The sequence below is a fragment of the Delphinapterus leucas genome, chromosome 15 (assembly GCF_059928025.1).
Source record: "Delphinapterus leucas isolate spDelLeu-1000000601 "Yukka" chromosome 15, BTC_Dleu_Yukka2, whole genome shotgun sequence".
NCBI classification, from domain to species: Eukaryota; Metazoa; Chordata; class Mammalia; order Artiodactyla; family Monodontidae; genus Delphinapterus; species Delphinapterus leucas.
Window position 1 is genome coordinate 10,409,187 of NC_143143.1, and position 26,916 is coordinate 10,436,102.

General features: G+C 52.4%; 1 protein-coding gene and 1 pseudogene across 11 annotated transcripts in view; both read right to left on the minus strand.

The window, feature by feature from the left end:
- CASTOR2 (cytosolic arginine sensor for mTORC1 subunit 2) overlaps window positions 1-26,901 on the minus strand; it is an 81,587-nt gene extending 54,686 nt beyond the window's left edge. For all 10 annotated transcript variants that reach the window (XM_022588130.3, XM_089895810.1, XM_089895808.1 and 7 more), the window contains exon 1: window positions 26,781-26,901. In XM_022588130.3, the coding sequence (XP_022443838.1) occupies window positions 26,781-26,893 (113 nt within the window). In that variant the 5' untranslated portion in view covers window positions 26,894-26,901. The remainder of the gene's footprint in view (window positions 1-26,780) is intronic.
- LOC111182066 (small ribosomal subunit protein eS26 pseudogene) lies at window positions 1,598-26,870 on the minus strand (annotated as a pseudogene). The gene is made up of 2 exons (XR_016387775.1): window positions 26,781-26,870; window positions 1,598-9,872 (listed from the first exon to the last, which is right to left on the minus strand). The product of XR_016387775.1 is annotated as a small ribosomal subunit protein eS26 pseudogene (transcript).
- Window positions 26,902-26,916: the final 15 nt, after the last annotated feature.

A 26,916-nucleotide genomic window follows, 5' to 3' on the forward strand; every position in this document is an offset into this window, starting at 1 on the left:
TGATTTGGGGGCTCACTTGGGCTCACGAGATGTATATTCGATCCCCAGCTTGGTCCCCGCAGTCCAGTCTCTATTTAATAGTCTGACGGTGCTGTGTGTAAAGGGCTAATGCTCTGGGTCTCAGTTACAGCACCAGCCCCGATGGTCTTATTTTTTTCATTTAAAAACTTAAAAATAAATTTTATATTGGAGTATAGTTGATTTACAACGTTGTGTTAGTTTCAGGTGTGCAGCAAAGTGATTCAGTTATACATCTATATATGTATATATTCTTTTTTTTACCTTCTCTTCCCTTCTAGGTTATTACAAGATATTGAGTATAGCTCTCTGTGCTGTACAGCAGATCCTTGTTGGTTTTGTATATATAAGTGTGTATATGTTAATTGCACACTCCTAATTTATCCCTCCCCCTCACCTTTCCCCTTTGGTAAGCCCTGGTGGCCTTAGACATTTACGCAGCCCCTGAGCCTGTGTCCTCTCTCATAAACAGGGGGATAACCCCACCGATCACGGGGCCAGGGTTCGAGGTCGGCATCCCTCTGTAGATAAAAGCACCAGGCACCAACGGCTGATCCAACAGCACTGGTTTCTTTCTTTCCTTTCAGTTCGGATAATGGCCCTCATGTTCCCCTGGTTTTCTCTGGAACTGGAAGCTTATTCAACCTCCCCTGTTCCTCATACTGCAGCTGAGGAGACACACACAGACACACACAGACACACACAGACAGACAGACAGACAGACAGACACACACACACACACACACACACACACACACCCTCCAAGGATGTTCGGTCAGCAGGCTGAAAACAATAATCAAAAGACCCGACCCTAAAGCAATCTGTGGTCCTCGTCCCCCCAGCCCCGCCCCATCCAAGCTCCTGACACTATTAATTGGGAACCAACGGTCCCTAGAAGATTCGCCATTATAAGACTTTGGACCCACACTGAGGTACTGCCTGGATGGAGTTGCCATCCTGTTGCCTGGCAACTCTGAGATGCCTCAGCTCCCAGGTCACTCTGCGCCTCTCTCACCTCCTGTGGCCCCTCCAATTCTGTACCGTCTGCTGCTGGCTCGGGGGCAGGGTGTCCTGGGTGGACCCCTTGGCCGACCCCATCCTTAGATGGCCCCGCATCAGCACCGACCTCCAGCTTGGAAATCCCCCAGGGCCTGGAACTTGTCCCTCCACCCCTCTCGGGAGCAGCTCAACCCTCCGTCTCCCTCGTCTCCCCATGCCCACGCTCTGCACTCCAACCTGCATTTCCAAGTTCCTAAGACTTAGGCCGCCCTCTCAAAACGTCTCTGCCTTTCCATCCATCTCATCCCCTTTCTCTGGCCTCAGAAAAACGGTACCACTGTGGCAACCTATCTTTAAGCCTCTGTTCCCACTGGCGCCTCTCCCTCAGGAATCTCATACTTGGCTTCCTTGTCTTGGTGACAAACAGGCTCAAGTTTCCTCCGTCCTAAAAAAAGGCTCCCTCGTGCCCATCACCTTCTTCCCTCCGCCACCACCAGTCCTCCAGCCACTGCCGCTGGCCTGACTCAACCCTCCAATGGATCCTCCTCAGCTCACCAGTGGCCTCCACCAGCCAAAGCTGATGGCCTCTTCCCTCACACCCTCCTGTCCTTGGACCTTTTGGCTGGACCTTACATGGTGGGCCAAGGCCTCAGCCTGGACACTTATACCGACCACAGCAGGGTCTTCCAGTATCGACACTCTCCTTTTGCTTCCTGCAGTGTCTTCTCTTCCAAGCCTCCCCAGTGCTCTTCTCTCATTACACCCTCTCTGCCAATTCTCTCCCTCCCAGGGTCCCAGCCCCTGTGGCCCAGGCTTTCTCCCCAAGCCTCAGACTCGCACTTCTCTGCCTATGCCGGCTGGACTGGTCTCAGACTCATGTCTCACATCCGCCCACTGAGACAGGAAGTGTGGATGCCCATTTCACAGATAAGGAAACTGAAGACAGTGACCCGCCAGACAACCAAGGCTGCTGCGCGTGCCCTCATCCTGATGGGACAAAACGGAATCACACCCCAGTCGACTCTCAAAACCCACTGCTGTTCCCCTTGGGCGTGGTCGACAGCCGACCACCAGGGCAGAGCCAGGGCCTGGGGCTGCCCTGACCCTGGGGCCAAAGGCTGAGTCATCTCAGAGAACAGTTCTCATTTTCAATGGCTGTGGCTGCCTGTTATGGGCAGCCTGGCTGACACTTGATCTGTTTACTCTCGGATTCCGAACCCAGCAGAGCGAGGCCCTCACAGGGGCCTCTCCTGGGCATCCTGGGCAAGGAGCCCGGGCCGCTCAGAGCCCTGCGGACCTTAAGCCGGGAGGGGGAGGGGGAGACAGAGCGGGGAGAGGAGGAGGGCCATTTCCAGGTAAACTTGTCCAGCAGATCCACGCTGAGATTTCAGATTTACAAACCAGATAAATTAGCAGAGGGAAGAGATTTGCGAGGGTTGGTTTAATTGGTGGAATCATTTACCACAAGTTCCCCATTAAAACTGCAATGGGCGGGGGGAGGGATCTTCCTGGAATCACTCAGACAGGAAGATGGAGCACAGGGAGGTACAGAATCAGGCTGGGAAGGCCACTGTGTGCTGCCTCCTTTGGTAAGGGGATCCAGGAGACCGAGCCTCTATTTGCATACCTCTGGGGAGGGGAGCTCACTCCTTTGCGCAGCAATTCATTCCATCCTGGGGTAGCTTATTTCTAGAAAGCTCTATCAATGTGGCCTCTTTAATAACCGATACCCAGCTGGTCTTAATTCTGCCCTTCAGAGACACAGGGATATTTGCTCCAGCTGGGAAAATGGCAGGAAAGGAGCCCAGTAGGATCATCACCTCTTCGCACAGTGAGAACAAGGCTTACGGGCTAAAACGCTGCATAAACCCCAGCTGTTTGCTTGAAGCACTGGCTCTCAACCTTCGCTACACATTGCACTCACCTGGTGAACCCTGAAAAGTCCCGAGGGGGCCTGCTGAGGGTGGGTGCACAGCTGAAGTTGGAAAACCAGAGTGGCAGGGGGCCAGCCTCCCTTGCCGGATGCCTGGGCCTTCCTGGCTGGGAGAGGTCGCTGGCAAGCTGCCTAACCAGGGGCTTGAGCATGGCACATCCGCCACCAAGTGCTGGGGGGGGACCACCCTGGGCGGGGGCCTAGCTGCAAGGCAGTGTCCCTTTAAGAAGCCCCTGCTTGCTGCTCCTGGGGCTGCCTCATACCCCGCTCTGCTATCTTTATGCCTGCAGACTCCCCCAGGCCGCTGTGGGGATGGCACTTCTGGGCTCTCCGAGACAAGACGGAGAACACCTGTTACACCCCGTGGAGCACACTGCTCCCTAAATCAGAAGCACCACTGCTCCCCGAATGTCAGGACCCAGGGCCGTGGGTTTAAGCTGGTTCCAATAGTACCCGTTCACCACAATGCCAGCAGGGAGGTGATGGATGGGAATGACCTGTTGGTTTGCCTGGACTGTCCCAGTTTGGGCACCAACAATGCTTCGAAAATGGGCAGAATCACACAGAGGCGACAGAAGTCAGGTGAGAGGGCAGGAGAGGGGAGTGGTGACCAGAAGTGGGTACTGGGGAGACTTCCAGGATCCTGGGAACGTTTTCTATGGGTTTTTCCTGGGAACTGGTTCCCCAGGTGTGGTCAGTCTGTGGGAATTCACAGAGCCACACGCATAAGATCTGTGCACGCCCCACGTGGCTGCTACTTCACTACCAGAGAAGAAAAATCCCAGAGGGCAGGCTGGGTGGAGGCCAAAGGTTCAAGTTCTTGCCTTTCTACATGGCTCACGTGCCAGGGTGTACATCTACGGTCCTCAGAACAAAGGTTTGAGGGGGCAGAGGCAGTGAGGGGGTGGCCTGAAGAGGGATGGGGAAAAGGACTCTAAAACATCCCTTTTGGGACTTCCCTGGAGGTCCAGTGGTTAAGACTCCACGCTTCCACTGCAGGGGGCACAGGTTCAATCCCTGATCAGGGAACTAAGATCCCGCATGCCACGTGGTGTTGCCAAAAAAAAAAAAAAGTCCCCTTGGTGACACCCCCCGCCCCTCACTGGGCCAGGGCCGAGCAGCTCCTCAATGGCACTCATTGCTTTAGGCGACAAATGTTTTTTTTTTTACAATTTTTTTTTTTTTTTTTTTTGCGGTATGCGGGCCTCTCACTGTTGTGGCCTTTCCCATTGCGGAGCACAGGCTCCGGACGCGCAGGCCCAGCGGCCATGGCTCACGGGCCCAGCCGCTCCGCGGCATGCGGGATCCTCCCGGACCGGGGCACGAACCGGTATCCCCTGCATAGGCAGGCGGACTCTCAACCACTGCGCCACAAGGGAAGCCCCGACAAATGTTTTTAATGAGGTCAACCTGGGCTTGGAGCATAGTTTCGTACAGGTAATTTTTTTTTTTCTCAAAGCCTTTTTCTGAACTATGGCATAATTTACCATAATGAAATGTGCAGATTTTAGGTGTACCGTTAGACGAATTTTGACAATTGTAGCCACCACCCATTTAGCCACCACCCCAATCAAGAGGGAAAAACTGGGACATTGGGAATGACATACACCCTACTATATATAAAATAGATAATAAGGGCCTACTGTATAGTACAGGGAACTCTACTCAATACTCTGTAATGGCCTATATGGGAAAAGAACCTAAAAAAAAAAAGAGTGGATATATGTATAACTGATTCACTTTGCTGTACACCTGAAACTAACACATTGTAAATCAACTATACTCCAATTAAAAAAAAAAAGATATTGAACATTCCCATCACTGCAGAAAGCCTTCTGTCCCTTGCCTGTGGGTCCCTAAGACCACCCAGAGGCAACCCCTGTGCCAGTTTCTATCATCATAGATCATTTGCCGGCTTGTGTGCCTCACAGCCGTGAGATCATACGGTGTGTACTATCTTGGTGTCTGGCTTCTTTTGTTCAGTGTATTGTTTTTGAGATTCATCTCTTTTACTTTATGTCGTTTTGTAGCCACTTTTATTGCTGAATATATGTGTATGTTTATATATATTTATAATGTATTATAATATAGTTTAACTTATCCCTTCTCTTGTTGATGACATTTGGTTGTTTCCAGTTTTTGGCTATTATGAATAAAGCTGCTATAAACATCCTATTAAAAAAAAAAGATTTCCTGGCTGGCTTCCTCTGCCCCAAATTCCCGTAATTCCACAAAAGCAGCTCAGGTTTGCCCCCAAGAACTCCCACCCAGGCGCGCCTGAGTCCCACCCTCTCCACGGGGTGGGTCCTAGAGCACAGGCAGTCAAGCATCTGCTGAGATGGGGAAGGACCCCGCTGACATGGGGCCAGGCAAAAACAAGCACACAAAGCATCACCATAGTTTGACTGCGGGAAGGGCTGTGGAACAAGGAAGCGTTTTATTTATTTATTTAAAAAGAAAAAAAAATTTTTTTAACTTTTTGGCCGCACCCCGAGGCATGTGGGATCTTAGTTCCCCAACCAGGGATCGAACCTGCGCCCCCTGCATTGGAAGCTCTGAGTCTTAACCACTGGACTGCTGGGGAAGTCCCCAAGGAGGGTTTTTTGTTTTTTTTTTTTTGTTTTTTTTTTTTAAAAACAGAGCAGCTGTGAGGGTTTCCTTTGGATGGAGTGTCTGGGAAGGGCTCAGAGAGGATGAGATCCAGGCAGGGGAAGCAGCATACGCAGCGGACCCCAGAAGGAAAGACCCCTAACTCGCGGAAGAGAAATATTCTACGGCGCTGTGGTCCAATTGTGTACAGCCAGGGAAACATGGAATATCATCTATACCTTGTAATATGTCGTTGAGTGGAAAAAAGCAAGCCCCAGAAAACACACAGTCAGATACCCTTGTCAGGTGTATACACAGGACAAAACTGTTTGTAAAAGTCAAGGGAAAGATAAGTGTGGGTGGACAGCAGTTACCATCATGTCATGGTCGCAGTGGGGGGTATTCTTATTCAAACAATAAACAAACGTAACTTGAAAGCTAGGATCGATAAGTATGTCACAGAACAAGGATCATGAGTAATTGCATTCTGTGCACCTGAGGTCCATTAAAAAAAAGGAAAAAGAAGGCTTTGAAATGTTTGAGGGTCTGTGTCTTAAGCAGGTCACTTTGGCTGCATGGAGAGCAGTTCCCACATCTCACTGGCAATCTCGCTGCTCTATCTCTGCACCTGCCTCTCTGTATCTGCTTGAGTCCCATCTTCTCTTAGGTGGGGGGAGCTGGCTTCATACTCCATTCACCGTGGACCACCGGGGGGCCACCCAGGGGATGCAGGACCCAGAAACCGAAGCCCGTGAGCCTGGCCATATCAGACGCCTGGCCCCTGTGTCCCTCCAGCTGGGAGCCTGGGAGGACGGTCAGGAGCCCCAAGAGGAGGTCTGCTCAGCTGCTACCATCTTTACCAAGTCAGCAGTGTCAGCCGAGCCCCCCAAGATAGGGAGTCGGACACAGACGCACACGTGTTTCTGCAGGGGTTTCAGGGACAAGAAACCAAAGGGGGTGGACGGAGGATGGGAGGAGGACATCAAGGAAGAGCTTGGGAATGCCTTAACAGGGGGTTACAGCTCAAAGGTGTGCAAGATACTCAGGTGAAGAGAACCAGGGGTCAGACACGCTTTGCATATTCCATACCCAGGAACATTCTTCACTTGTACCAAGAAGCCCATGGCCCTCTCAGCCTCTTTTTCTTCCTAGCACTTTTGGGGCAGAATAGCAGAGACATATTTTTCTGTACCCAAGAAACAGGCCAGTAACAGCACGATGACAAATGGGCCTGGTACCTGGTCTCAGTGGAGGTGGGGCGGTGGGGGACACCAGGGTATGGAAGGGACTGAGGCTGCCTGGGGAGGGTGTGGCAGCTCCTTTCCTACCAAAGAGGGGCAGCTGCCACTCAGCTCCGATGTACTGTTAAACGTGGGCCCTGGGTTGCAAGATCTTCCAATTTTTCCAGAAAAGCTGGAAATCCAGATTTTGGCGATCTCTCTCAATATTTAAATGTTGGTGTACTTTTTAAATTTTTTAAATTTATTTTGGGCTGCATCAGGTCTTCGTTGCTGCGCGCAGGCTTTCTCTACTTGCAGTGAGCGGGAGCTACTCTTCGTTGCGGTGCGCAGGCTTCTCACTGTGGTGGCTTCTCTTGTTGCGGAGCACAGGCTCTAGGCGCGCGGGCTTCAGTAGTTGTGCCACGTGGGCTCAGTAGTTGTGGCTCACGGGCTCTAGAGCACAGGCTCAGTAGTTGTGGCACACGGGCTTAGCTGCTCCGCGGCATGTGGGATCTTCCCGGACCAGGGCTTGAACCGTGTCCCCTGCATTGGCAGGCGGATTCTTAACCACTGCGCCACCAGGGAAGTCCCTATTTTTTTTTTTTAAGTATAATTTCCACTTTATTTTCTTTCCAGGGGATAGTATTCTTCAGTCTTTAAGGACTTAGCTCCTTCCATGGGCTTTGGCGGAGGTTGTGGGGCAGCACCCGCAGGCCTAAATCGGGGTGGAGGTGTTCGGTCCTTCCGGGCTTCCCGAGAATGACTCCTGACTACCTTGCGGTGAACGGCACAACTCACGCAGTAATGCAGGTTCACACACAGCTTGGGAAGCACATAGGCATAGAAAACCCTCGCTTCGGAAATGTCCCTGACAGCTGCGGCCTCTACGATGTTCCGAATGACGAACTTCTTAATGGCCTCATCCTCGGGCATGTGTCGGGCACAGCTGGTGCAGCGAATAGGCTGCATGAGGCCGCGGCCCTTCTTGGCACGACCATTATTCCTTCTTTTCTTGGTCATCTTGGAAGCGAGGAGGAGAGAGCTAAATGTTGGTGTACTTTTCAAAAAACACACCGCGTGGGCCAAAGAAAACATGTCTGGCCTACAGATTCCCCATTTTTCCCTTCCTAGTCCCCCTGAAGTTCTCAAATGTCTTGGGATTTAGGGGCAGTCAATTTCCTGGATGAAGGGGTGTCTGTGTGTGTGACCACTCATGGGATCGGTGCCTGGAGTAAGGTGGCGGGGTCCCGAGCTAACGGCCCCTGGGACCCCTTAGAGCTCACTGGGCTGCCTCTGAGGTGGGGTCAGGAGTAGGTTAAGCGAAATGTAAACCAGGTGGAGCAGAAGATGGCCTGTGACCATCTGCCGGCTCTGGACGCTGACCTGGGCATCTCAGCTGCTCCCTGCTCCAACTGGGCTTCAGCACCTCCAGCTGGGCCTGTTCAGCCTCGACTCCTAGCAAGCTGGGTGACCCTGGGCATGCCCTGCGTCTCCCCGCGCTTTGGGCTGGCGCCTTGTCACTCCCAGAGTCAGAACACAGGGCCTACGTCGGAAGGACTGTGGCTCCAGCTTTGCAAGCCGCTGCCCTGTCCACCGCAGTTCCATGGGCCCAGCGCTGCACTAGCTAGGGATGCAGACGTGATGATGTGTTTACATAAGCGGGGTGGATGCAGGGAATAAGCAAAGAAGGGCAAACGGGGGAGTGCTGGGGGTCTGGGGCTCAGGGAGGGCACCCTGGAGGTGGTGGCGCTGGAGCAGAAAGCTGAAGCAGATCTAAGTGTGGGGGCAGCTGGGATGTCAGAAAGGAGCCCTGAAATCCCCAGATGGAGCCAATTCCTGCTGGCCAGGCCAGCCTAGGTTCAACCATATCCCACTACAGCATACCCGACTGCTTTGACCAGGAGCCCACGGGGTGTACCCCCAGCATCTGCCTGCAAAGGGTGGCACATACAGCCAGGTGTGACCCCACTCCGCCCAACCCTAAGTCAGGACAGCCATCGTTGAAATGAACCTGGCATTCTCTCTACTGAGTCCAAACAAACCTAGAACAGTGCTATCCAGGAGAGCTTCCTGGAATGATGAAAATGGTCTACACCTGCGTTGTCCAGTTGGGTTAGCCACCAGCCACGTGTGGCTACTGAGTGCTATGAAATGAGGCTAGTGTGGCTAAAGAATTGAATTTTTAAAAAAATCTTACTTGATTTTAATTAATATGAACTTAGCTAGAGTTCATATTAATTAAATGTGAACTAGAGGCTACCGACTTGGACAGTACAGTTCTAGGACTTTTCTACCCATCGCTCATTCAATAGCAAGCAGCCTCCACCTGAAACAATGTCCATGTCGCCTCCGTGGCCTGCAGCTCCAGGTCATTTGGCTGCGGTTAACCCCCCAAGCCACAGGCCCTGGGACCATTCCAGGTCCAGATTCCATCTCTGTCTCCATGATGTCCGGAACCTCACTGAGGTCCTCAAGAGTGAAGGACTAGCTGCCGGCATGAGGCGGGGTCTCGAGTTTACCACTACTTTCCCCCAGGAAAAGCCCCCCGGTTGTTCACTTAGCTCAGGGGGTAAAATGTTTAGCACTGACATTTAGCTCTTTTTTTTGTTTGTTTTTGGTTTTTTTTTTTGGTTACACTGCACGGCTTGCAGGATCTTAGTTCCCAGACCAGGGATCGAACCTGGTGATAGTGCACAGTCCTAACCACTGGACCACCACGGAATTCCCGACACTTAGTTCTTTTAATGAGCTCAACCTTGAGCCAGGGAGAAAGGGCAGGAAAATTGCTATTGTGCCCACGAGTACCTGACCTACCTGCCTCTCTCTTCACCCTCCCATTACCAAGATGGGCTCACTGAGGCTTTGGGACAGTCTTGTCGGGGCTCTTTCCACTGGTCCTCAATCTCAGCAGTCCAGGAGGGCTAGGGTGGCATGGGGGACACATAGGGCAACAACAGCCAGGGCTGCCAGAACAAAGCACTGGGGGCCTTAAGCAACAGAAGTTTATTTTCTCACAGTTCTGGAGGATGGAAGTAGAACGGAGTGCTGGCAGCGTTTCTGGAGAGGGCTCCCTCCTGGCTTGATGAAGGATGCATCCTTGCCTGGCCTTCCTTCTGTGCACATGTGGGGAGAAAGCAAGCGAGCTCTCTGGTGCCTCTTCTCCTAAGGACACTAATCCTATTGGATCAGGGCCCCACCGTTATGACCTCTTTTAATTTTAATTACTTCCTAAAGGCCCATCTCCAAATACATTCCCACTAGGGGTTAGGGCTTTAGCATATGGGTTTTGGGGGGACACAAACATTCAGTCCACAATACCCTTAAAGACACTGCCGGCTACTGAGAAGAGACTCGTGAAACAACTGGACAAATGACCAGAGATGATGGGAAAAGGGCTGCAATGAACATAAGCCCATGAGAAACGGTACAGAATGGTTCCCAAGCTGAAGGGAAGGGGCTCTGAGCTGAGCCGCAGCCTAGCTCCCCAGGGCCTGTCTGCACCTGGGGGAATCAGTGTGACCACCACGTGCCTTGGCAAGTCCTCTCCTTTATGGACTCAGTTCCAAACCCATGAAATAAAAGAGCTGAACTAAAGATGTCAGGCTGGGTCCAGCCCAGAGTGGCCGAGAACTAGCTATTCAGTGTGCTAACATTCTCCACCAGGGAGGGCAGCGCTAACACCCAAATGGTGCTGTCCCAGACCTTAGGCTGGGGCAGGAGAGGGCTGGAGGGGACCCCTTTGTGGCCAGCCTCCAGCCCTGCACCTACCTGCCCTGGGGCAAAGAACCCTCTGGTCGGTCTACTCTCCCTAGCTGTCCCAGGCTGGGGCAGGCTCAGTCAGCAGCAGAGCTATGCTTACTTACTGGACAGGGGTCGTCAGCCCCTGCTGCTTCCAAAGTGCGCCTGGCCTGGGGGTCCAGCTATGGCTGAGACATGCCTGCAAAGGAAGCCCCGGCCCAAGCTGTCGCGTTGTCCTGCACTCCTGGCTGATGGTGGCACCAAGTTCCCAGAGTCAGGATGGGCCGAAAATCAACACAGCCACCCACTGTCAGCTCCTTACTACCCAACCTCTCCTGGGGGATGCAGCGTTTTCTTTTGCTGGGTTTGTACCTGTCATTACCTCTCTAAGCAGCTCAATGACAGTCTAGTGGCCCTGCCCCACAATGAGAAGGGCCAGGCCCCAAGGGCCTTCCATGGGCTCTGGGCCAAATATTTCACTTTTATTAAAATTCTCACTTGGCTGTGGCCTATATCCCAGGGCCACATCCAATTTGCCAAAGTCGTGGAGGGAGAGAAAGTAAGGGAGACAGTGGCGTTCAAGTAATCAGAACATAACGATGTTAAAAGGAATTTCTGATGAGCTGGCCAAGTCAGTGTTATCACCCCATTTTGCAGATGAAGAAACTGAGGACTGGAAAGGCTAACACTCCACCAAAGGCCGTGAGTTAAGTGGGCAGAACATGCTATGTGTGACTGGTAAGCAGGTAGGCCTGGGCCTCTGTGATGCTAGCATCCTCCACCTGCACAGGAGGGGGGTGAGCTTCTTGCTGCATCTTTGGCAGCGGCAAGAAGGCTCTTCCAGAGCTCTCTGAGGGCAACAGGGGCCAGAAGCTGCCTACCCACCGCCCTGGGGTGGGTGGGTATCTTTATGGGGTCTGGCACACTTTACCTCTGGGACAGCTGTGAAGCCCCAGGGAGGACACTGCTCAGGCCCAGCTGCTCCCAGAGCCTGGAGCCTCCCCATCAGCTAAATCTGGCAGGAAGGTGGAAAGGCCTGGGGGTGCTGGGACCTGGGCCAGATTCCAACATTTGTGGAGGTGAGAGAGCTCTGGACCTGTGAGGGGGCAGCCCCTGGAGGTGCGGACTCAGCTTCAAGGGCTGGGCACACTGGGGATGCTTGAATGTGGGTGTGGCTACCTGGGCCCCAGGGCCTTGCAGACAGATGTCTTCACCTGCACATGGAGGGGGACAGCGGGGGAGCTGGCCACAGAGATGGGCAAATACCCTGATATGAGAGCAAATAAAATCAGGGCTTTAACTATGGTGGGCCGACTAGAGGCTGGGTGCTCTGGAGGTGAAAGGCTTAAGACCTGCCACAGCCCACTGGGGGCCTGTGAGCTGGCTGGGGGAAATAAGATGAACGGTGACAGAGGGCCCCAAACAAGAAGACAAGCAAATGCCTCAGGGCTGGCATGTATGTGCCTAAACACGCACCCCCAGAATGGAAGGTGACATAGAGAGGTCCTTTACCTACCAGGCTATCTGATGACACGCTGGGTGGTGAGGTGGTGGGAAGCAGGCCCAGGACCCCCAGACAGGGATGTCAATGGGAACCCCTTTCCGCAGGCACTACGTGAGGACTTTTCCAACACACGTGCTCTGACCCCGGGTTCTGCTTCTAGGCATTTGCCTGTAGGCATATTCTCACGCATGAAAAATAAGGCCTGTGCCCCAAGTTACACGTTATGGCATTAATTGTAAATACTGACAAAAAAGGTTGGGAACAAAGGTCCACCTGCGGAGTAAGTTTAAAGATATGATGGTCACCTGGTCCTTGGGAAACTGTGCAACAGTTAAAATGAAGGATGTGAATCACCACTAAGACGAACTTCAGCTGAAGAATACCACGGTGCAGAATGGGAATAGTGAGCATGGTTTAATACCAATTTATGTTAAAAAAAAAAAAAAAAGAGAGAGAGAGAAAATACTACATATGCGTATTTGCATACACACACACACACATATATATACACACGCACACACAGGAAATATCACCGAGATCCCCACAGATCTCCTTGTCCGTGGGGGTGGGAATTGGTTGGCTGAAGAACAAGGGTGGGAGGAAGCTTTTACTGGGCACCTTTGCGTAACTTTGGAATTCTAATAAATTGTGAATTTGCTATCTATCCAAAAATTTAAAACGAAGGAAAAAAAAATAGAGGCAAGGAGGCGATAGGGCCAAGGTGGACTGCCAAGGCAGGGGAGCCAGGTAAGAGTGGCGTGCCAGCAGGGGGCACTGAGAGGGTGCAGGAAGGAGGGTGTCATGGCCAGGGGCATGGCGTTGGGGGCCAGACTATCCCGGGGATCAAACCCCAGCCCTGCTGTTCACTTGTGCTGTGACCCTGGCAGTCACAATCCTCTCCTCCTTCCTGCCCAGGACCCAGGCGACAGCCCAGACATAGCCTGATGCCAGGAGAATGGAGGAGAATCAGAGGATGATGGGGCTCCCTGCCTCTCCCAGGCTGGGGTACAGCCTCTCTTGCCCACCTGCAACCCTCTATTTGGGAGGGGGCCTGATCCTGACCCACCTAAGAAGCCAGGTGACCTGTCATCTTAAAGCAGACCCTGGCACTCTGCATTCTCTCCAGCTAGAGGCTGCTTGGTCACCGCCCCCACTACCCCAGTAAGCCTAGATCCTTCAGGGGTGGGTAAACAAAGAATGGGGAAGGTATCCCAAGATCTCCAGCCTCAACGTGAAGACAAACAGCCCACCTAAGCCTCCCTGAGACCTGGTCTGTGCTCACCCTCCTGCTTAGAGACCACAGCACCAGACCCAGTCAGAGAGGCCCAAAGCACAGCCTGCAAGGGGGGAAATGAGCGTCTCCCAGAGCCCCAGACCATCTGGGGACATCGAGGGGTTATGGCGAATGGCAGATGCTCTGGGAAGCCTAGCAGATGACGGCCAAGGCCTGATGAGCAACTCCTAGAGGCCAGGCATTGGATGCACAAGAGCACATGAGGCTCCAACAGGACCCCAGGGGCTCAGCAGTACTTTCCAGATATGAAAACTGAGACTTACTGAAGTGAAATGACTCCAAATGTGGCAAATGGACTGAATGTCTGTGTCCTCCACAAATTCGTATGTTGAAGGCCTAACCCCCGATGGGATGGTATTTGGAGGTGGGGACTCTGGGAGGTGACTAGGTTTGGATGAGGTCATGAGGATGGGGCCTAGTGCCCTAAGAGAGGAAGAGAGAGATCTCGCTTGCTTCTCTGTCCATGCACATGCACCGAGAAAAGACCATGTGAGGGCACAGGGAGAAGGCGGCCATCTGCAAGCCAAGAAGAGAGCCCTCACCAGGAAGTGAATCTACTGGCATCCTGATCTTGGATTCCCAACTTCCAAAACTGAGAAATAAATTTCTGTTGTTTAAGCCACCCAGACTGTGGTATTTTGTTATTGCAGCTCAAGCTGACTAATACAGGTGGCACAGTGAGGGTTCAAACTCAGATCCGTCAAGACTCATGCTCTGTCAATGACAATCCTCTCCACACCCCCCCAACACCCTGCAACACCTCCACCTCTCAACTTTCTTCTCATTCTCACTAGCCTGGATTTGTTGTCTGTTGTTCAATATGCATTTTATTGTATTAAAAACACAAAAAATTTGCCATCTTAATGATTTTAAGGTATACAGTTCAGTGGTATTAACTACATTTACATTGCTGTGCAACCATCGCCACCATCCATCCCCATAACTCTTTTCGTCTTGTAAAACTGAAACTCTGTCTCTATTAAACGATAACTCCCCATTCTCCCCATCACCAGCCCCTGTGCGTCACCATTCTACTTTCTGTCTCTATGAATTTGTACAGTATTTATCCTTTGTGACTGGCTTATACCACTCAGTCCCCAAGGTTCATCCGTGTTGTAGCAGGTGTCAGAATTTCCTGCCTTTTTAAGGCTGAACAGTATTCTGCTGTACGCACACACCACATTTTGCTTATCAGTTCATCAGTCAGTGGATACTTGGGTTGCTTCCATGTTTTTGTTGTTGTGAATAACGCTGCTGTGAACATGGGTGTACAAATATTTGAGACCCTGCTTCCAATCCTTTCGGGTATACACCCAGAAGTGGCATTTCGCTAGCCTAGATTTCCCTCACCACATTCTCTCTCGTTTCCTTTTCCACTGGGCCATTTTTCTGGGCCTTTTCCCCCAGCTGTCCTCTTCCTTACCTGCCCTGCCCTCCCCTCTCCCACGAGCCTTCTTTGGCCCTGGGATTATACCAGTGACCCGGTCCTGACCGAGGAGGCTGGACAGAGCCCTCTCTCTCCTCATAACAGGGCCATCCCCTCCAGCTCCCACGCTGCTCCAGCTCACCATGGGCCACACTGGCCCAGGCTCTGTGCTTTTGCACATGCTGTATCTCCTTCTTGGAAGTCCCTTCTCTACCTCAATGCTTCAAGCCTGGCTCAATGTCACCTCTCCCAGAAGCCCTCCCCGACCCACCTGGACTCAACTGTACTTCCTCCCCTGTACCTCGAGCTCCCCCGAGCCTTGAGGACTTTTCTCTCACCAGATTAGTGTAATCAAGATCTTGGAGAGCTGTCTTCCCCACTGTGCTGTCCACAACGGGTCCAGGGTTGGTGTCCAAGTCCTCAAAGGGCCAGCAAGTGGCACAGAATGGGTATCGAGACACACTTGGGAACTTGTGGAGATGAAGGAAGCCTCAAGGGCCAAGAATCCACGCCAGGTGTAAGGAAACCCCAGAGGGCAAGAATGAACCCTCTCCACGGTGCAGCCTCTGCCTTCCCGAGCCACTGTCCCGTGGGCTTGATTCCCCCTGGGGTGGCAGACAAGCCCTCGGCGGCTGGAGGCGCAGGCTTCCAGACCTCACAGGCACCTAACTGCTCCCACGGGGATCCCCCTTGGCCGGTCCCTGCCCTCGGTGGGTGAAGGGATGAGTCTGCGGAGGACACCTGCCCTCATGGGACAGAGGTGTGTGTGCAGGGTAGGGGTGGGGGTGATGCAAGAACCTTCATTCTGCAGGAGGACTCAGGGGTCCTGGCTTCTGAGAACAAGCACTCCTCGGGGCATTAACTCAGGGCAACCTTCCAATGGTTTGATTTTTTTACAGGGCGTTTTAACAACACAGCTGGTGCCCAAGCGAGGCCGGCAGTACAGGTGGGCACTGAGGGGTCTCGCGATCGCCACCATCTGAGAAGGGCTCCCAGGACCTTGCTGGGAGCGGAGAGCTCATGCCTTTGAAAGGACACCAACACTCTCGGCTCTGACAAGCTGCCCTTACAGTGGGCCGCCGGCCTAACCACAAAGGTTCTCGGGTCCACATGCCTGCAGACTCCTCTTCGGCTTTTAGCCTCCCCATCCCCGGCCCCCTGGGCCAGTCTGTCAGTCCCCACAGCTCACTCAATTAAAAAAAAAAACCACCCCTGGTCAAATAAAAATCAGAATTAGTCATTCCATCCTGCAACCACCAGCTCAGCCCTTCCAACAATTTCAAAGCAGAGCAGACCATCAGCACCGCGGGGACAGAGGCCACAGCTACCCCTTCGCCAAGGGATGCAGTCCAGCCCAGGGCACTTCGGTCCTCAAAAACTATCCGTCGAATTCATATGAATGATCAGCTCACTGTGGTCAGACGCCTAAGCCCTTGATGTAAAATTTCCCACTTAATCTTCAGTGGAACCCAAAGAGCTCGATAGCATGGTGCCTATTTGAAAGATGGGGAAACTGAGCCTCCTTTGAGGCTCTCAACAAGTTGTCCAAGGTCACAGAGCTGGTAAGTGGTGGACGTTGGATTAAAAACACGTTTTCTTGACTCTTACAAGTGTGTACGCCCCCTGAGAAATGGGCCTTAGCACAGGCCTGAGCCCCAGTCTGCTAGGTGTCTGCTGTGTGAATTGGGGTGAGTTACGAGCCGCTGACTCCATCGTCGGCTGGGAGCCCTCCTTCCTATGGAGCCTGGTGAGGGAAAAGGATGGAAAACCCTACCGCAGCCTGACACGTAGTAGGCTCTCAAGAAAGATCGCCGAGGCTAAAAGCTGTGTTTGTTCTAAATCCATCCTATTAGTCACTGCCTCAGTGACTTTTGAACTCTGAAGGAAAAAGATTGAACTTTGAGAACAAATTTCCACCCACTGCCTTTCCTGCTCAAGAAAGGGAGTAAATCGTGGGGTGGGGAGGGGCTCAAGGAAGGTAGGCCTGGTGGAGAGGTCCTGAGGGTGGAGAGCAAAGTCCAGGGGAGCGTCCAGGAGGCCCACCTTGGAGGGAAAACTAACCCTACCTTGAACGTATGCACCTTGTACTGCCCAAGGTCCGAGGCCTGTGCAGGAGGAGGGAGGCCTGACTTGACTGCCCCCCACTCCCTTCCTGCCAGAACTATATACCTCCCGGCAGCCTAGGCTGAGATCAGGTGGCCACAGCCCAGGCTGGGTCAGCTGGGGAGCCCCCTCTCCACTGACAGCTGCCCAGGCCCTTCAAGGACCCCAAGAGCTACAGGAACCTACATGTCACACTTCCTTGCCTCCACTGATGCGCCTGCTTAGGTGACACCAAGTTCCAGTGAGCGCTGTACCAGGAAGACCATGGGCAAAGCCTGCTGTGGCCGGGTGCTTAACCTGGGCTATCCCTTCCCCATAATCCTGTTTGCCCACAAAGACAATGAGTCTCCCAGAGGTTCAGTAGCCCAGACTGTGGTCACCTAGCCGGTAAGGGACTCCAGGCTCCTACCCATATTAAGCTAGTGTGGTGGTTTACGAACATGGACTCTGCAGCCAGAGGTCCTGGGTTCAAATCCCTACTCCTCAGGTATGTCAAATGGTGCAGCCGCTGTGGGGAACAGCTTGGCAGATCCTCAAAATGTTAAACACAGAGTTACCACATGACCCAGCAATTCCATCCCTAGGGATCTACCCAAGAGAGATGAAAACACACATTCACACCAACACTTGTACACAGATGTTCACAGCAGTGATCTTTATGATAACAAAAATGTGGAAACAATCCAAATATACATCAATGGATGAATAAACAAAATGTGGTCTATGCAATACAATGGAATACTATTCTATCATAAAAAGGAATGACGTATTGACACACAGGCTACAACACAGATGGACCTTGAAAACATGATGCTCCGTGAAAGAAGCCAGTCACACAGAACCACATATTGTATGATTCCATTGATAAGAAATGTCCAGAACAGGCAAATCCCTAGAGACAGAAAGTCGATTAGTGCTGCCAGGGGCTAGGGAATGTCTGCTTATGGTTTCTTTTGGGGTGACGATGGACGCGTTTTGGAATTAGACAGTGGTGATGGCTGCACAACTCTGAATACACAAGAGGCTACTGAGTTGGACACTTGAAGAGGGTGAAGTGTATGGTATGTGAATTATATCTCAATAAAGCCGTTATTAAAAAAAAAAACCCTACTCTTCACTTGTTGGTTTTGTGATCTTGAGTAAAGTCCGTGTCTCAGTTCCCCCATCTGCAAAACGGGGCCAGTAATTGTACCTACGTGCTAAGGGTTATTGTGAGGATTAAGTGAGTTAATGCATGACGTGCTCCAAGCCGCTGTCTCACTGGGTGCCAGCTCTTTCCCTCGGTCTGACTCTGCTGCCCACGCTGCCGTGGCTCACTGCCATCCACTCACCCACCACACTGCCCTTTGGTTCTGCACACTCGCCAGGCTCCTACCTTTTTCTCTTGTCCCCCAAATTTCCATAAAACATACATGCTATCAAACTTATCATCTTGATCATTTTAAAGTTTACTGTTCAGTAGTAAGTGCATTTGTATTGTTTTGTAACTGATCTCCAGAACTCTTCATCTTGCAAAACTGAAACTCTATACTCACTGAATAACAAGTCCCCACTCACCCCCCCTCGCCAGCCCCTGGCAACCACCACCCGACTTTCTGTCTCTATGAATTGACTTCTCTAGGTACCTCATGTAAGGGGAATCAAACACTATTTGTCTTTCTGTGGCTGGCTTATTTCACTTAGCATAATGTCCTCAAGGCTCATCCATGTTGTAGCATGTGTCACAATTTCCTTCCTTTTTAAGACTGGATGATACTTCATTATATGTACAGACCACATTTTGCTTATCCGTGCATTTGTCTATGGGCACTCGGGTTGCTCCCATCTTTTGGCTATTGTGAATGATGCTGCCATGAACATGGGTGGGCAGATGAGACCCCAAGCTTGTAAGCCTAGATCTCAGAGGTCCAAGTATGTCCAATATATTATAATTAAGGCAAGGAAGAGTGTAAGGCATCCAGAGGTGAGCTTCCCCTTAGAAGGTGTAATTTAACACACTCACCACAAACTGAGTGGCTAAAGGTTTGGGGGAACTGGCAGCTGGGGGTGATGCTGGTAGGCCTGTCTGCTTGTGCCAAGGTGCAACACTGGGTCTTGGACAACCAGAACCTGACTGCTCCAGCACCGGTGGGGCTAGGCTGGTTTATTCAGGGCTGGTTCCTCAGACCGGAGGTCTGTTATAAGAAAAACATTTGCCAGGAAGCGCAAGCTCAGTCCTTTGCAACAGAAGACGAGTCAGTGCAGTGAAGCACTGGTCCTGAGGAGGCCTGGACATGCACCCGGCGTGAGGACAGAGGGGGACTAGCTCTCCCACCCTATACCCTGAGGCACAGGTGATCCCAGAAAGCCACTTACCCAGCCCCAGGGTGGCTTCAAGAGCTATCTGGCTGGATGAAAGCTGGCTAGGGCGATCACGCATTCTGGTTTGCCCTGTTGTCCAGGGTAATTATTTTTAGTGCTCCCTGTTATTCTCAGAAGTGTCCCCATTTGGATGATAAATTACATAGTCACTGTATCAGTTATCCATTGCATAACAAGTTACCTGAAAACCTAGTCGCTTGAAACAACAAACTTGTGTATCTCTCACAGCACCTATGGGCTAGGAATGTGGGCATGGCACACCTGGGCACTTCTGGCTGAGGGTTTCTTATGAGGTTGCAGCCCAGGTGCTAGCTGGGGCTGCGGGCATTGGAAGGCTTGCCTGGGGCAGGAGGATCTGTTGTCAAGGTGACTCACTCACAGGCTGGCTGTTGGTGGGAGGCCTCAGTTCCACTCCACTGTGGGCCTCTCCACAGGGATGCTTGAGTGTCCTTACAACGTGGCAGCCGGCTTCCCACAGAGCAAGAGAGAGACAGAGCAAAGCAGTGCCAGACAGAAGCTATCTTTCTAAGCCCTAGCCCCAGAAGCCTCGCAGTATTGCTTCTATTCCCTTCTGCTCATTAGAAGAAAGTCACTAATCCAGACCCCACACTTAAAGGCAAGGGAGGTCCAGCTTTTGAAGGGAACAGTGTCAAAGAATTTGGGGTATTTAAAAACTACCACAGTTACCCTAAAGCTAGGGCATGTGTGGTGGAGAGATGGGGCAAAGCCAGAGAGGACAGAAGCCAGACCAAAGAATATTCACAATGCCAGATAAGGATCGGGGGGCAGTCTGAGAACGGTTTTGAGCAAGGCAGAGATACAGTCAGAGATTCAGAGTGAACCATGACATCTACCCCAGCACCACCTTTGGTGAGGCCCCAGGGCCTCCACTCAGCCCCCGCAGTACAAGGTGTCCCCTCCTTCTGGGTCTCTGGGCCTCTCACCCTCTACCTTTGGCAGAGAACACACCTTTTCTTCCCACTGGACCAAAGCGCCTTTTGTGTCTTCCACTGGGCCCTGCACGTAGCAGGTGCACGTTGCAGGGTTTCTGCGTGAACAAAACATACCAATTTGCACCAACCCCAAGCTGTGGTCACACGGGCCACAAGTCCCAGCCTGCACTCTGCATACACCTTTCTCTTTCCAGCCTCCAGGCCTTTGCTCCTGTAGTTCCTCCTGCCCAGAGGGCTCTGGCTGTGCTAAACATTTGCACTGTCCTGGAGGCAGATGGGACTGGTGGCAAAGCTGTTTGGATAATTCAGGGGGGGAGATGAAAAGGACTGGCGCCGGCAGAAGCAGGGGGCTCGGGTGAGGAGGGGCGGACCTCGCTAAGCAGTTGGGTGTGGGGCAGGCCAAGGACAACTCTGTGCTTTCCATACCTGGTGCTTGGGAGCTGGGGCTGAGCCAGCCCCTTTCTCTGGGGCAGCAACAGGTCATGGATATCCCAGGCGGGCGTGGGAATTGGCTCTGGGGCTCACCCTGTGCTCTCCCCACCTCCTCCATCCTGCTCCCTGCCTGGCCTGTCTTCTTTCATCCCCAGCACCTCTACCGCCTGACATCTCCCTATTCCACCCAGACTCAGCTCAGTGCCACCTCTTCTAGGAAGCCTTACTTGCTTGCAGCTGTGGGATGCTACAGCATTTTGGCTGCCCCTTTCAGAGCCCTAAATGCCTGGCGTCCTTGGTTAGGTACCTGGAGGGCAGTGACAGAATCTCCACGTCCAGAGTGTGACTGTATGCGCATAAGAAGCCTTAGAAAAATCCCCTAACCCTGGGCTTTTCAAACTCTGCCTCCGCAGACTGTCACTGACCAGCTTAAAGGGCATTTTCTCTCTCAGCTAATACTTACTGGAGTTTACAGTGGACCAGGCTCTATTTGAAGTGCTGGTCATGGTTTGTCTCTCTAAGTCCTCACAACAACCTAGGCAGTGGACATGATCACTATCCCTGTTTTAGAAACTGAGCACACAGAGAGGTCAAGCATCTTGCCCAAGGTCACACCGCCAGGATGTAGGGGTGCTGGGATTCCACCCCAGGTGCCGGGTCCCAGGCCTTAACTCCCCTGCCAGCCTGTCTTTCTCTAATGCAATCAAACAGTGGCTTCAGCCCCAGGCATTCAAGAAAACAGTGGACTCTGAATGGACTTTTTGCAACTTTGAGCTCTTCTCCTGTAAATGCCTCTACCCGAGACTTGCAGACTGCGGGTCTGGCCCAAGTGGGTTGCTGTGAGCACGTGCTTACTGCATATCACTTCGGTGCTTTTACTTGCCAATCAAATGAGATGGACTTTCTGGATACAAGCATTTCACAGGCAAAAAAAAAGACGGTGCTGCAGCTTCCTGTCACCTGAACTTGCATTTCAGGATAATGATCTTGCCCCTGTCCCCACTTCATTGCCATGGACTCTCAGTGACACCTCTGCTTAGTGGCCCCTAGGGAGTGGGTGTCCAAACTGGTGTGATTTTAGACCTGGCTGAGTGGTCTCAGGGCAGGTTCTGCGACCACACTTCCTGGGTTCAAATCCCAGCTCTGTCACTTCTGTGTGTCCTTGGGCACTCAAGGTCCTCAGTTTCCTCATCTGAAAAATGGGGACAATCCAGCTCCAACTTTAGAGGGTTGCTGTGAGGATTAAATGAACTAACAGATATATGGTGCTTGGAACAGTGCCTGGAATGTAGTAAATGCTTTATAAGTGTCAGCTATTATTGTTGTCATTGTTGTTTTTACCGTACACTTATTAATTATTCCCAGTTTTCCCTTCCGGGGTTGCGACAGCAAATTGGGGTCCCCAGGGAGCCCCACCTCCCAGAGGCCACAAGCTTCCAGGCAGCCAGCCCCAGCTGCAGTGGTGGATCCTGATTAGTTCGTGATAGTCTCATTTCCTGTAACTGTGACTGGTGGAGGAATGCTCATGGGCCTAGTTCTGACCAATGAGATGAGAGTCTGTGTGTGAGGGGGTGTGTTCCCACAAAGGTTTTCTCATAGACCCTGGGAGGCAACAGCCCTTTCGCTTCCCTGAGTCCTTGCCACCCTGTCCTGTGACTGCCCATAATGCCTGGAGCTGCCCCAGCCATTCCACAGAGCCAAAGAGAAAGACTGGGCCCTTGATGACATCATCAAGCCTTTAAGTTACCAACCCTCAAACAGCCCGATTCATGACCTCATCGTGCAAAGTTCATACTTCTTATTGTTTGGGCCAGCTTATTTGCAGCCCAAAGGAGCCTGCTGATATTCTATGGTTGGTCACATTACATCTTTCTGAGATTAAGCCCATCATACCAGAGGAAGGGTCTGAGCTCAGCTGTGCTCTCAGGGAAGACTTCCTGGAGGAGGTGAGGCTAAAATGGAATCTAAAAGAAGGAGCAGGTGGACAAGGGGGGTAGGGCAAAGAGCAACATTCCAGGCAGACAGACAATGGCCTGAGGCTAGAGACACTATAGCGTGTGTGTATGCACGCAAATAATCTCTGTGGCTGGGAGCCATGTGAGATGAGACTGGAATGGTGGGGTGGGCTGCGGCGGGGCCCTCGGCCAGGCTACAGAACCTCAGGCTATCACAGGGCGAAGCTCTGCGGTAGCCTTGATTTTGCTCAGCCAGGGTCTCCGCCTACAGCTTTGTGTCTAGAATAAGTGTACTCAGCCTGCCTTCTGCCCCCTATTCCAGCCACACTCAGATGCTACCCCGAGAGTTGGGGCAGGGGCCCTGGGCCTTGTTTCTCCAGGTGTGATTCAGCCTGCCGAGCCTCTTCCAGCCCCCAAGGCACTCAGAAAAGACTCTGGCTGGAATCTGGGTCACTCTGCACGAGTCAGACATCCATCAGATAGGCAGTTACTAAGTGCCTACAAAGCAGCGTGCTAAGCACAGCAGAGAAAGGACCTGGTTCAAATCCCAATCCTGTTTCTTCCCAGCTGTGTGACCTTGAGCAGGCCACTTGACTTCTCCAAGCCCAGTGTCTTCATCTCTTTGGAACAGATGGTGAAATCAGTGGTAGCTCTATTATCTCTGGTACTGGAAGTGGGGTGGGGGGAGAAGGAAAAGATAAAAAGATGCACAAAAAGCTTCCTGAAAGTAAGGTTTATAATCTAGGTGGTGGGAGAATAAGACAAGCAAACGATATACTGTCGCGGAAAAAAGTTGAGAAGTGATGAAAGGTTAAGGGGAGGAAGCAGTAAGTCTAGATGGGAAGTGATGAGGGAAATACATTCCTGGCAGAAGATAAGGGCCACAGAGGCAGGGCAGAAGGGATGCAGAAAGATCTACAGGTTCCATCCTGTGCTCCTAAAGCTTTAGAACAGTACGTTGCAAATACAAGGGGTGGACATAACTGTTGAATATGGGTGTCAATGAACCTGTAATAGCAAATCTCTGAGCCTAAGCCAGAAAGATGCTGATTCAAATCTGGGCTCTACCACTTACAGCATGACCTTGAATGAGTCACTTAACATTTGAGCCTCAGATTCCTTCATTGCAGATTCCTTCATTCCACCTAATTCACAGAGTTGTACCGTGGCATATGCAGGATACTGAACTAAATCCTATTTTAAAGCCCTAAGATACAGTGCCACCTCCTGCAGGAAGCCTCCCAGGCTCCCTCAGGCGGTCCCCCAGATCCTGCTGCTACCCCCTAGGTACTCCCTTCCCTGCTGTATTGTGATCGCCTCTTCTTCCTTTCCCACCAGGCTCTGGGCTTCAAAGAGGAAGAGGCAGGGTATCTCAACATCTCTTGAACCTAGCTGCACCCGTACACGGAGTGGGCATCTACTGATGCCACATCCCTCCCCAAGCCTCCACCCAGGTAGACATGAGAGGGAGGAAGTGACTAAGTCTGCTGGGGGTGGAGGCAAGAGGGGTTCAGGAAAGTTTTGGGTGATAGCACTAGATCTTGAGGGTTGAATAGGAATTTACTGCTGGGGGGTGGGAGGAGGAGGTTCCAGGGAGGGGGGGAGAGAGGGAGAGGGAGGGAGAGGGAGGGAGAGGGAGAGGGAGAGGGAGGGAGAGGGAGGGAGAGGGAGAGAGGGAGAGAGGGAGAGAGGGAGAGAGGGAGAGAGGGAGAGAGGGAGAGAGGGAGAGAGAGAGAGAGAGAGAGAGAGAGAGAGAGAGAGAGAGAGAGCGCGCGAGAGAGCGAGCACGAACTAAAGCAGGGAGGTGTGAAGGGAAGTAAATTGTGGGTCACACGGTATTTGCCAGAGAGTGACTAAAGATGAGAATTCTGGCTTCAGATCCCAAAGGGTCTCAAATGCCATGCTGAGGATTCACCCCTACAGGGAGTGACTGAAAACTTGTAAACAAGGCACAGTGACAAAAATGACAGGGCTATGGGCCACCACTTGGGGGCAGGAACTGATGGAAGGATCAAAAAAAGGACCAAAAGTTCTACCTGGATGACTGATCATTGAAAATTGCTTAAATAATATATCCACAGCCCGCTACCCCTTACACTTGCAGAAAAGCCAATTTCCACAATCATTCCTTGCTACACACACACAACAGCTCTGTGAAACCTAGGGGGCCAAGTGGTGCTGTCTTCATTACAGATGGACAAAGCCAGAGCCAGAGAAGGAAAGGGACCTTGCCACGGTCACACAGGCAATGAGGGGGCTAGTCACAACCTGAAGCCAGTGCCCTGGCCCAGAGTGCTGGGGAGGCAGGCCTTTGGCCACTTGACAAATGTGCTCAGCACCTTCTAGGGCCAGACCCTGCAGACATGGAGATGACCTTTGACCTCTGAGCCATCTTGAGACTGGACTGGTCACCTGGGCCTCAGACCAGCTGCCTCTTGCAAGAGTGGGAGAAGCAGGACCCACTGAGGGGTGCGGCTTCTGTGGTCAGACAGGTCAGCAGGGGCTCACCCCCAGGACAGGCCTATCTATGAGTCCTCCAAACTGGACCCTGGGCTGGGGGCTGGAAGAGGGCCAATCCCTCTGTAAAGGGAAAGGGGCAGAGGGAGTGGCCCTTTGCTGCCTTTCTAAGAAGCCCCCAAATGCCCCCTCCTCCCAGCACCCAGGCCCCGCACAGCAGCAGCCTGAGTCATCATCCCGGTGGTTTGAATGGTAGCCGAGAAATCAGCCAGGGGGCTGCCTGGGGCTGACGGCCAAGGGTTGGAAAAACAAGGCCATTTTCTCTTAACTCCAGCCTTGGAATCTCAAGACAGGCTAGGGGGTGGGGAGCAGAGGGCAGGTAATGCAGAATGGGTGGGTGTCAACAACCAGATGGGGCTGGGGTGGGGGGCGACGAGGAGGGGGAGGTTCAGAATCTGAGCTGTTGGCTTTTGTTTTCAAATGACCTGTTTAATAATTACCTTTGCAATCAAAGGAGCCAGGGCCCAGAGAAGGTGAGGATTCCAACCCTCCATACCCCAGCAAGCAGCCAGAGAAGAAAGTAAACAAGATGCCACTGGCTCTCATTCCATCTCGCAAACAATGGCGGGACTGAGCTGCCCGCTCACACACACACATCGAAGTGAGATTTCCAGGGAAGAACTTTAACAGGCAGATAAGAGGCTCGGACTGAATTATTTCCCCACATCCCAGGAGCTCCCCTGAACTCAGCACCCAAGAGGTGTTAGCCTAGGGTTCCGGCATTTTAACATTAACCTTGACCTGTAATTTATTCATTCATTTTGCAGAGAAGGAGAACTACCTCCGCCTCAACGCCCGGAAAACCCAGCCAGCAACAACTTCATCCCTTTCAACAGTCACAATGGTGGACAAACAAGGGATTTAAGTTACAGCGGCTAGCTTGCACTCACACTCCACTGGGCTAGGGCTCCTTAAAAAAACACCACTCTAATCCAAGCACCCACTGGGGCTCACAAAAGTCAGAACCTGACCGGCAGTGGGAAAAATCCAACTTGGTTTTTTTTTTTTTTTCAACCTCCCAAGGCCTTCAACTATTTTTCCTCCTGCAGCATCCAAGCCCAGCCTCAAGGCAGAGCCATAAACACGCCTGCTCCTCCCCCTTCCACGGTTCGGCAACCGCCCCCCCGCCCCCCCCAACCTTCCCGGACCCAGAGGAGAAAGAACCACAACGACCCTCACCCGCAGCCCCCTCCTCTGCCCTCACCCAGCCGCCCGCGCCGGCCGTAATCCTCGTAGGCACCTTGAGATAAACACCCACTAATGATTTTATGATTTTCTGCTCTGGGTAGCCGCGCTCAGCAGAATCCCTTCCCCCGCCCAGGCGACGGGGGCCGGCCCAACGGAGGGATTGGGGGATGGGGGGGCGTTAGTTTGTTTTTTACACTGCCGCGTCTCCACACCTGTTTTTCATTCATTCATTCGTTCGTTCATTCATTCATTAGCGGATTCGTCACAGCTGCCTCCCCGGCCCTCTGGATCTCGGGGAGAGGATGGGAGGGGGCTAGGGTGGGGGAGACAGCGGCAGGGGTGCATCTTCTAGGGAGGGTCGGGGGGGAAGGACCCCGTTGGAGGGCATTTTGGGTGGCTTTGTCAAACACAAGACGAGCGATGCGGCGGGGGCGGGGCGGGGGCGCTCCCCGGGGCTCGAAGTTGTTTTCCGAGCCGCGGCGGCGAGGACAGCCGCCCGGGTGCGCCTCTTTGTCTCTCCCCGGCCGGCGCCGCGTCCCCGCGCGCTCACCTGGTCTTGGAGGACAAGAAGGCAAGTTTGATCAGGCCGTAGGTGAAGAGCGGGATACTCTCCTTGGCGACGCTGGCAACTTGCAGCCGGTGCTCCAGTATGTGGAGTTCCATCGTCCGCCCGCGCTCCGCGGCAG